Source organism: Sinocyclocheilus grahami, unplaced genomic scaffold (genome assembly GCF_001515645.1).
Source record: "Sinocyclocheilus grahami isolate Dianchi unplaced genomic scaffold, SAMN03320097.WGS_v1.1 scaffold110.1, whole genome shotgun sequence".
In the NCBI taxonomy this organism is placed as follows: Eukaryota; Metazoa; Chordata; class Actinopteri; order Cypriniformes; family Cyprinidae; genus Sinocyclocheilus; species Sinocyclocheilus grahami.
The window spans coordinates 1,630,452-1,642,602 of NW_015505289.1; the positions used below are offsets into that span (position 1 = coordinate 1,630,452).

General features: G+C 34.8%; 1 protein-coding gene across 1 annotated transcript in view; it reads right to left on the reverse strand.

Moving 5' to 3' along the window:
• LOC107589010 (N-acetylglucosamine-6-sulfatase-like) overlaps positions 1-2,282 on the reverse strand; it is a 19,508-nt gene extending 17,226 nt beyond the window's left edge. Inside the window, exon 1 of the mRNA XM_016277306.1 lies at positions 1,807-2,282. Coding sequence (XP_016132792.1) covers positions 1,807-1,971 — 165 coding nt within the window. The 5' untranslated portion in view covers positions 1,972-2,282. The remainder of the gene's footprint in view (positions 1-1,806) is intronic.
• Positions 2,283-12,151: the final 9,869 nt, after the last annotated feature.

Consider the following 12,151-nt stretch of genomic DNA (forward strand, 5'->3'; position numbering starts at 1 on the left):
TGCGTCTTTCCCAAAAAGACTCATGGCTGTATTCGATCAAAAGGGTGCTTCTACTAAATACTGAGCAAAGGGTCTGAATACTTAGGACCATGTGATATTTCAGTTTTTCTTTTTTAATAAATCTGCAAAAATGTCAACAATTCTGTGTTTTTCTGTCAATATGGGGTGCTGTGTGTACATTAATGAGGAAAAAAAATTTACTTAAATGATTTTAGCAAATGGCTGCAATATAACAAAGAGTGAAAAATTTAAGGGGGTCTGAATACTTTCCGTACCCACTGTATATGTAATATATATAATAATAATACAAATATATATATATTTATAATTATTTAATAAATATATAATATATAACAATCTAACAAATCTTTTTGCATTATCAGAATGAGAAATGGGAGATTAAATATGCTTAATTTTCGTGAAAAAATTTGTGTGCATATATATATATATAGAGAGAGAGAGAGAGAGAGAGAGAGAGAGAGAGTTGTTGTCTTTACTTTGGTATTTTTGGAAGTTCACTGATGTACTGTCTCAATAAAATCATATTTTAAATATATATAAGCAGAAAAATGAATGCAAAATTCCCTAGTATAACAAATGCTACAATGTATAAATACTTTTGAATTTAAATAATACATTTGAATATATTTACATTTAGTCATTTAGCAGACGCTTTTATCCAAAGCGACTCAAAAATGAGGACACTAGAAGCAATCAAAACTAACAAAAGAGCAATAATATGAAAGTGCTGTGACAAGTCTCAGTTAGTCTAACGCAATACAAATAGCAAGGTTTTTTTTTTTTTTTTTACAAATAAAGAAAAACAAGTAAAAAGAATAGAGAATGCTAGTGTTAGAGGGTCAGTTTTGATAATAAATAAAAAGTAAACAAGAAGATAGAATAGAAAAAGAATAGAGAATGCTATAGTGTCAGTATGATATATATTTAACATCATTTGCTAGATTTTTGCATTATCAGAATGAGAACTGGGAAATTAAATGTGCTTGATTTTCATGATAAAATGTCACAATGTAAACAAAAAAAATCCTATAATAGCCTTCCTTGCATCAACAATATAATTTCTTAAATTTGTTCTGTTTGAATTTGAGGTGAATATATATACATATACATAGTACTAATGTGTGTGTGTGTGTGTGTGTGTGTGTGTACTGGTTTATATATTCTGGTGGGGATTTAAACCTGAATACACACAGACTCATGGGGACTCGTGTCACGGTGGGGACCTAAATTGTGGTCCCCACGGGTACAAAAGCTTATAAATCATACAGAATTAAGTTTTTTGAAAATCTAAATGGTTAAAGTTTCCTGTGAGGGGTAGGGTTGGTGTAGGGCGATAGAATATACGGTCTGTACAGTAGAAAAACCATTACGCCTATGGAGAGTCCCCACAAGGATAGCTGACCAGACATATGTGTGTGTGTGTGTGTGTGTGTGTTTGGACATACACTAAGGTAGTACCATCTTGGAAATTCATTGATATATTGCCTCAATAAAAAGATATATTTTTAAATATTATATTTATACATTAAATAGGCTAAAATAGCCTTAATTTCAAGAACAACATAAAATGACACTAATTTATTATGGATTTTTTTTGGTGTGTATTTTTGTATTTAGTAAGTTCACTGAAATAAAATGTCAACATTATGGTGCATAAATTAGAGTATCTAAAACCATCTGAAAGCACTGTATTACGTTACAGTACAGCACAACCCTTTGTGCAAAAGTGATACTGTCATGGTGCACGACCAATAAAAAAAGTGTAGGCTAATTTTGTACACTTACCATTCCCCCCATCTCCACATCCTGGTCGTCGGTGAGAATGAGGATGATGTTGCTCAGTGTGACGCATTCGGAACACCTGAGCGTGCAGGTGAGAAGCGCGAGCAGTAGACAGGTGGACACGACCCACGCGCTGGACCTCCACTGACCGACCCGCGAGCTCGCCATGAGGCCAAAACCAGCCCAAACCCGCAGTCTGGAAGCCTGGAATAACGGTGTCAAGCAGTCGGGGGCTTTGAGTGGCGAACTGCAGCACACACGGTGGGATGAACTGAGAAAGTTTGAGGAAGTGAGACACTCAGTGTCATATGACTGCAGCCTGATCTAACAGCTGATGCGTTCACATAAAGTCACAAAGTTGCTTCATGCTATTATAAATGCATTTGAAGATCAAGAAAATCTGCCCTTTCGCTTTTATTATTTTATTTTGTATTATATAACTACTGTGAGTTAAGTTAATATAGCAAGTCTGCACCCAGTCGGAACACTTTATGGGTGCACCAAAACTTTCTCAACATGTGTAGCACTCAAAATAGATCCCCCTGGATACAATCCTATGAGACATGAGGTCTGTCTTCCGATAGGTGGCGCCTGTGGCCCAAAAGCCTGAGCTCACAGAGTCACGTTCAAATATGAAGATGCCTTACGGTTTTGGAGACGTTTGTTTACTACGCTATTAACGTTTAAATATGTTAATTAACATTCTTGATACTTTGCTATATAATTGGAATCTGGCAGAACAAATGTAAAAAGATTTTTGAATTCATTTTGCAGTAATCACAAATGGCTGCGATTGGTCCGTCTTCACCAGCGCAGAGAAAAGTAACAGATACCACGTGATAACACCGCGTCTTTAGCAGCGATCAGGACAACCTTTAAAGGGGTCATATGATGCGATTTCAATTGTTCCTTTCTCTTTGGAGTGTTACAAGCTCTTGGTGCATGAAGAAGATCTGTAAAGTTGTAAAGACTAAAGTCTCAAATCCAAAGAGATATTCTTTATAAAAGTTCAGAGTCAGCCACACCTACCTAAAACAGCTCGTTCTAACACGCCCCCACATATCTACATCACTATGTGGGAAGATTTGCATAACGCCGCCCAACTGTTCACGCAAAGAAAGAAGGCGTAACTTTTATTCTCGCTGTAGTATTGTTGCTGCCCCCATGTCGTGAAGACGCTGTGTGCTTCGTTGTGAAAGTGAAACTACTTTGTTTGGTCTTCCAAAAGAGGACACGACTAGAAATCAGTGGTTAAGTTGTATTTACAACACTGTTCCAGAACAGTTTAACCCAAATATTCAGATGTGTGCAGAGCATTTTATGGAGGACTGTTTCCTGATCCTGGGAGAGTAGACTACAATGCCGGCTGTTCTGACTCACAGACTGTAAGTACGTCTTCATTTAAAGGATTTGCCACTGATGATTCAAACGAGAGTTTTGGGCAGTGTAGAGTAGCGCTTGTTGTTTGTCATTTCTCTGATCACAAATGCAGACAGGGTTTTATGTTTATGCGCCACGATGCAATGCAATGCGTAAAAAGACAGTATAAGTCATTATAATCAGTAATTATGTTCCCACTGGATGCAACAAATGCATCGTTTGTAATGGGTTTTGATGTTTTTGTCTTGTTGCTCCAGCCGGACACAGCATCAACAGTATGTGAGGGGCGTAACATTTCCGTCACACGCTTGAGGTATTCAGCCAATCACAACGCACTGGATAGCTGGTCAATCACAGCACACAACGATGAGCATAGAGGAGAAACAATAATGTACAGTATGGGGAAAATAATGTTTTTTTTTTTTTACTTTAGACCGCATAAACACATTTCATTACACCAAATACACAAAATAATGTTTTTTTTAGCAGCATCATATGACCCCTTTAATTAAATAATTATACTGATAAGTTTAATTTCTTTATAGCTGTTTCATTTAAAAACACCAAGTGAAGAGTTAAATCTGAATACTTATTATCTATAGCCACGGTGACTACTTAGAGACAACTTTCGGGCCACCAATGCACGCACTTGTAAGTACTCAGTGTTGCCACGTCCGCGGTTTTCCAGCAGAATTGGGCTACTTTCACACTGTTGCAACGGGTTGTTTTTCATGTCGCACCACAATAACGTGATATTTAGCCCCATGGAGTGCTAATTTTACCAGACAAAAGTGTATATTACGTGTTTTTTAAGCCCGGAACGCAATTGGGCGAGTTTTGGCCTAGTTTTGAGTAGCAATCGGAGGATCCAGAGTGGTTTATTCTAGACTATGATACCATTAAAACGCAGGAAAGTCTCTCTACCTGTTAATAGCCAACATAATGACACCTGTAAATTTCCTAATGTTTCTATAATTCATCTTGGAGAGGAAGATTTCTTATTAAAGAAACCTACACGTACAAACTATCATCACTTTTCTACCACCGTGCTTTTTTGTAGGGGTGCAAATTTCTGTTTGTTTTTCTCTTACAGTTCCTATATCACACATGTTGTGTCAGAAAACAACAGTAAAGATGAAGTTCAGGCCTGGTTGGACAACCAAACTGGACGAGACGCCTCCAGTTCTGTCCATTTGTTGGACACCAGGTGGTTTTCGGAGAGCGTGGAGGCAGGACATCCCGTTATAGTTCAGGACCGACACATATTAAAGGTACAAGGACAGATTTCACTTGCTGGGTCTGCATTTATGAACACATTACTCCGCAACTGAAGTAAGTATGTAGATGTGTTGCAGGTTTACCCTGAAACCCATCAGAGACCCCACTGCAATGCTGATGAAAAGTTATGCCTGTCAAAGATGAACACCTTTAAAACACCACAATTAATTTCTAACAGTGAGTTATTTATTGTCTCGACAGCTTTCTTTTAGTGGTTAAATACAACTTAACCACTGATTTCTAGTTGTGTCCTCTTTTGGAAGACCAAACAAAGTAGTTTCACAATGAAACACAGCGTCTTCACGACATGGCAGCGGCGGCAACAACAATACTACAGCGAGAATAAAAGTTACGTCTTCTTTCTTTGCGTGAACATTTGGGCAGCGTTATGCAAATCTTCCCACATAGTGATGTAGATATGTGGGGGCGTGTTAGAACGAGCCGTTTTAGGTAGGCGTGGCTGACTCTTAACTTTTATAAAGAATATCTCTTTGGGTTTGAGACTTTAGTCTTTGCAAGTTTAGGGATCTTATCTATTCACAAACAACTCCAAAGAGAAAGGAAAACTTGAAATCGCATCATATGACCCCTTTAATATATCTGTGTAATCGGATATACAAACCAGATTCCAAAAAAGTTGGGACACTGTACAAATTGTGAATAAAAACAGAATGCAATGATGTGGAAGTTTCAAATTGCAATATTTTATTCAGAATACAACATAGAGGAAATATCAAATGTTTAAACTGAGAAAATGTATAATTTTAAGGGAAAAATAAGTTGATTTTAAATTTCATGGCATCAACACATCTCAAAAAAGTTGGGACAAGGCCATGTTTACCACTGTGTGGCATCCCCTCTTCTTTTTATAACAGTCTGCAAACGTCTGGGGACTGAGGAGACAATTTTCGCCGCAGCATTGGGGGAATTGGTGATCCTCTGCCCATCTTGACTTCTGAGAGACACTGCCACTCTGAGAGGCTCTTTGTATACCCACTCATGTTACCAATTGACCTAATAAGTTGCAAATTGGTCCTCCAGCTGTTCCTTATATGTACATTTAACTTTTCCGGCCTCTTATTGCTACCTGTCCCAACTTTTTTGGAATGTGTAGCTCTCATGAAATCCAAAATGAGCCAATATTTGGCATGACATTTCAAAATGTCTCACTTTCAACATTTGATATGTTATCTATATTCTATTGTGAATAAAATATAAGTTTATGAGATTTGTAAATTATTCCATTCCTTTTTTACTCACAATTTGTACAGTGTCCCAACTTTTTTGGAATTGGGTTTGTATATAAAATACAATTTGGCCTTTATATTATCTAAAATAATATTGAATGTTTAATTGTAAAACTGTACAGAATCTGTATGTCAGAGCAAAGACGGGAGAGGAGATTTTTGCCTACCTGGGTCTGGAGTTTACTCCTCCATCTGAACGAAATGCCTGAGTCTGTCTATCTCCAATTTACACTACAAATGTGTCAGTGCTTCCATCACCGAGCCTTATATTTTAGCTCCCAGTTATGTTCACATTTCATATGTAAATATTATAGGACGTGATTGAAAAGAGAATGGCCCGCTTTTCGGCATCTTTGTATATTTTAAATATTTTCTTCTTGAATACTGGGGAAGAACAGACTAAATAAGAAAAAATTAAAAACACACTAAATTCAGCAGCCATTGTGTTTTGACAGGCATGTGACACGGCTGTGAAACCTTATAAAAGATGTGTATTTTTTAACATAACTATCTTTTATCTCTTTTAACTAAAATAAAAATTTCCTACTGATACCATTTTTTCCCAAAGTATGAAACTTTCTTTTTTTCTAAAGTATGACACTTTTTAGACAAGGCACTATGGTAATAACATAGTAAAAAAAAAAAAATCACATTTAATGAATTAAACCTGGAAGTTTGAATTTAGAAACAATTTAAAGCGTATTTTCTTTTAAAACACTCCAATAATCTCTTAAATGTTTTATTTACAACTGTGTACATTCTTTATAAAACCCTACAGTACAGTGTAAATATTATAGTTCATGAATATGACAATCATTCAGTTACATTACTATCTGAAACGGCCAAAGTACCACAGAAAGTATTTTTTGAATTAATACAATAAACACTAACAATATTTTGAGTCTCCTCTCCTAGTCTTTTGATGATATTCTGTCACAGAAGTCTGTAATTCACTAATGGACAGTGTGAAACACTATATTGTTTTATCTCCAGTTTGCAGCCTCTTTAAATGGCGCGTCTTCAGTTTTGACAGGACATAAACTGCAGCGTCTCATTTTATACCTTTAAGTTGTATTTTATGGCGGTTTGAACCCAGCAGACACCTTCTGCTAACAACATAATTGACCTCTAAATGTCATTTGAACTTCAAAGGGCACGTCTATGTTCACACCTCACGTCAGCCTTTGCATTACACTCTTAACAGGAAAAGGAAAGGCCTAAATGCAGCGTTCCCTCCTCCCTCATCTTTCTCTGCGAGGACACTCCTTTCAGTCAAGTGTCCATGATCTGCAAGCATTCACAAACATGCTGATCTGGCCCCGGCTCCTCAATGATGAGCCTCGTAATAGACGGGGTGGGTGGCTTTCGGCAGTTATGCTCAATAGGGCTTAATGCCTCCTTCACACTTCCCCTCCCCGGTTCCAGGTGTGAAACAAAAGTGCTCTGAATGTGCCACTGGAGCATCCTGGGACACCTCTGGCCTCGGCTCTGGAGATGGGGCTCCGGGGCTCTGGCCGACGGTCTGAGTTCCCAGCGTAATCGCAGACCGGCTTTTCCGTCCGGGCTGGTTCCTCGGGTCGTTCTTTGAGCTTGATTCCTCTGATTGGAATAAATGAGGGCTTACTGGATGTGTTGCAATCAAACTGATGGGATTAACCAGATTAGTGACTTTCATGGACATTCCCTGCATAACAAACAAAAGACAAGAACACACAGGAACACTAACCAGAGGCCGTATTAAAGTGATTAAACAGACATGTACGATCATAATTTAAGTGCTAATGGAGTATTGCAGAAATGTAGAAATAAACACAATCTGTGCACACAAAAAGAATAGCAAAGTATTTAGGATTAAGGAATATTCTCAACATTAAGAAGAAAACAAATTTACAATGTATTTGAATATATTTTTAGGTTTTTATCATGAAATTATATAGTATATAATGGGTCAGAGGTCGTTTTGGTCTATGCAGTTGCAATATACAATTTTAATGTCAAATTTAAGAACATTTTATTTTAATTTTTAAACTTATAATAATATTTTGTATTTAAGGTTGTAAAACAAAAACAATTTTGATTTAAAATGAGAATATCATTTAATTTTTCATTTTATTTTACCAGCATATTAATATATACCAGCATAAACTTGTAACTAAAACAATAAAAATCATTTTCGTTGCTTGAAATAAAATAAACATTAACTTAAAATAATGTAGTAAAAAAAAAGTAAACTTGAAGGACTAAAATAACTAAAACTGAAATAAAGATGTATAAAATATTTTTTAAAAACTATTAAAAATAATAAAAACAATTTATTTATTTATTTTCAAAAAATTTAATGTTAGATTTTAAGGACATTTTAATTTTAATTAAAATTATAGTTTTTTTTCAAAATGTATAATAATATATTTGAGAATAACTACTACTACACACACACACACACACACACACACACATATATATATATATATATATATATATATATATATATATATATATATATATATATATATATATATATATATATATATATACACCATACCATACCGATATATATATATAAATATACCATTAAAATTAAAGGACTGTATACAGTATATATTTTATATAGAAATAATTTTTTTATTGAAACCTTTATATATACATTTTATTTCAATATCGGTATGTTGATGTTGTGTTTATTTTGTGGTGATGTGATGCTGGTTTTGCTCAGCTGGCTGTGTGTGTTCGGCTTCCGGCCCCTGCAGCACTGACAGAGACACAATACATGAGCAGTCATTACAGAGCAGCAAACAGCCCTATTAGAGATGAAAAGAGCTCAATGAGGACAATCAAAGGCCGTCACTGCTGGGGCCCATTACTCTGAGAGACTGCCGTCTGTAGCGGCGCTTCAGGATAAACTCACTGACGGACACCTCAAACCCACCAGCCTCACAGCCCGTATCACACTGATGGAGCCAGATGTGCTTAACTGCACTCATGATCACAAATAAAAAGAGAACAAAATACTTAAAATTGTACGGGCTGAGCATCTGTTCTTAATGATCGAAATATTTCCATCAATAACAATAAACTTCCAAAGTTTCTGCTTCCAAAATCAGACTGATACTAATTTATAAGCAAGTAGATAAATAAATGAAATGCTTTATTTTATATCTGATTAGTTTTGCATTAAAGAAATGTAAATGTTTTGTTAAGAGAGGATGGTCTGCAGAAATCATCTGCATTGCTAAATATATCTTGTAAACAAATAAAAGCCTCTAAATAACAAATGAAATAACAGTCAGTAAAACTTTTATTTATATTTGATTAGTTTTGCATTGGTTTTAAAGAAATGTTAATTATTTATTTAGATTTTTTTTTTAACAATGAAAAGCCTCTAAATAAATAACAGTCCGTTTATTTGATATCCGATTAGTTTTGCATTAGTTTTAAATAAATTTAAATGATTATTAAGGGAGGTTGCACTGCTAAAATCATCTATATTGCTATTTTTAAACAATTAGAAACCTCTAAATAAATAAATAATAGTCAATAAAAACTGCTATATTTTATTACTTTTACTTTAAATAAATTTCAGTGTTTTAAGGGGATGGACTGCCAAAATCATCTGTTGCTATTATTAAATACAGGCTTTTATTTGATATTTGATATTAAAGAAATTTCATTTTATTAAGAGAGGAAAGACTGCTGACATCATCTACATTGCTATATTTTAAACAATTATAAATAATAAACAAACAGACTTATACCACTATGTGACAACCTTATCACATAGCAAACCTATGTGATACATAACCTTTAAAAAATCTTTATTTTTAGAATGTCATGCAACTCAAACTCCAAAAATGTTTGCACAAAGAACCTTCTTATGAAGAACCCGTTTTGGCTGTAAAGGGGTTTTCAGCTGCTGTGTGGTTGTTTGGAGACTAAACCATTCTTGCTGTGACATTATATGCTCTTCAGATGAGTGTTTTGGATTCTGGGTTCTTTAAAAGCAGAGTTATACTGATGATTTTCTAAAAAAACAAAACATCTATATGTCTGTATGCTGCTATCAGGTCAGGAACATTATTACAGAAGAGTCTCTCTCTCTCACTGTAATCTGTGCTTTAATGATAGTGTTAGTGAGATGAGAAGTGGACCTGCCGTCTCTAACCCCTCCCGTCTGTCATCCATAAAAACAGACTCCTGTCTGTACTGCAGCCTGATTCCTCTCCGCTGACACGCACATCAAAGTCAGGCACTCAGTTTATCACATATCAGGGCCTGGGGACAGCGGAAACGAGACGGGGACGGTCCTAACACTGAGCCTTACTGGACTATAGAAACCTACAATGCAATTACAGACAGATCAGTGACAGATAAGAGAGGAATGAGATCGGCCTGTTTGTTTGGCCTCTCGCTGAAAGAGAGAGACAGATAGAAATGAAGATATGATGAGAGAGTGTAAACAAATTATGTGCTCTTTGAACCTTTAAATGGGCTGAAGAGGGAAGAATATATACAGATTCGACTGTCTGAATGATTTTACTCTCGTTATTTGATCGTTTGAGAAGATGAATTAACAAATTATATAATCTTTCATTTTTTTCCCCATGATTAATGCTTTGAAAGTGATTGAAAATGAGCTACTTCCATTCAATTTGTGCAATAAAAGAAATACATAATAATAAAATAAATACATTTTACAGTATAAAATACAAAAAATGGCTGTGTTTGAGAACATCCAAAACACACACACACACACACACACACATACATATATATATATATACAATTTTAGAAAATAAATATTTTAATAATATTACACCACAATGCATAATATTGACTTTTTGATTATATTCTTCATATTTAATATGGTTGTGTGCTCACGTTTAAAAGACATTATTGGTTTTTAATAATCTATGAACAAAAACAAACAAACAAAAAACACTCTATTTTGTCATAAAAAATGAGTGCATGAAAAAAAAGAAATAAGCAAACAACCCAAGAACTAAACAAATAAAAAAGTAATCAAAAAACTATCCAACAAAGCAAACATGTAAATAAATGACATGTAAATAAATGATAGATAGATAGATAGAATTAATAAATGAACGAATAAGATTACTTTAACACATTTGCCAGGATCTAGTTTACAGGTGATAAATCTAGTGAACCTCTGTATGCGTAAATCTCCTTCCTTGGCGCCGTCTTTCTGTTGTTGTTTTTCTTCAATGCACCCAAAAGGGATCAAACCCTTCAGATCCTTTAGAAACAATAATGGGACATTCTGAGGCTGTTTTATTTGCTCGTGTGATAATCAAAAGTGTCTGGCAGGCTTTGAAATCATGTATTCTTCAATAGTGGGACTGATCAAGTTAATCTCAGATCAGCTATGCGTAATGATGCCGTTTGGGGGGGTAGGGTGGGGTGGGGGGGGCAGATCCAAGGGCCAGCAGTTATCTCTGTCAGTAGTTGGGTCTCTGCAGACTACTGTCTCCATACTCGTGTAGTGTTTCTAAAACAGCCCATTAACCTCTACCTGCCACTTTAAAAGAGCCGCCTGCTTTGATACCAATACCGGCTGAAAGGGGCATAAACAAGAGCTGAATTAGCCACGTTTGCAGCCACTCACAGGAACATTAAGTGTCTATGAGAGAGACAGAGCGCTTGTGTTTGTGAGAGAGACATTTTCACAAAAAGTGAAACAACTGCAGTTTTGCTCTATTGGAATCAGAGAAACTGACAAGCAAACTAACAACAAATACACAAACTGGTTTTTCATAAATAAACATATAGGTTAACAATAATTTGTATTCTAAAGACACTATGAAAAAAAAGACCATGAAACATTTTTATCTTTTGTATTGGAATCAGTAAAACTAACTCTGAACGAATGAATAAATATAAAGATATAGGAAATAATTTTCTCATTTGACACTATGAAATGTTTGGGCTTCATTTTGTTGTGTTGCAACTGACTCGTATTAAAGAAATAATAATTAAAAAAATTATTTGGATGTCCTTTTGCAAGTTGTTGACATTTCTGTTCTAAAGAGATTATAATAAAAGACTATAAAAATGTTGAAAACTTTATTTTATTGTTCTGAAATGAATGAATGATTGAATCATTTTCTTTACACTATGAAATATTTGAGCTTAATTCTGTAGTGCTGGAACTGTAAATAAATGAATGAACGAACAAAACAAACAAACAAATACTTTTTCCAAGTTGTTGTTTTGCATTCTGTTCTTCTGATAAGGAACTTTAAAATGTGGTTTATTTTATTGTGCATAAACGAATTATTGATATAATTTTTCAAGTTGTAGTTTTACATTAACATTTCTGTTCTAAAGAAATTTGATGATAAAAGGACTATAAAAAAGATTGAAATCTTAATTTTTTTATTCTGCAAAAAGAAAGAAAGAATGTTTTAAAGTGGATTTAGCTCTGTGGA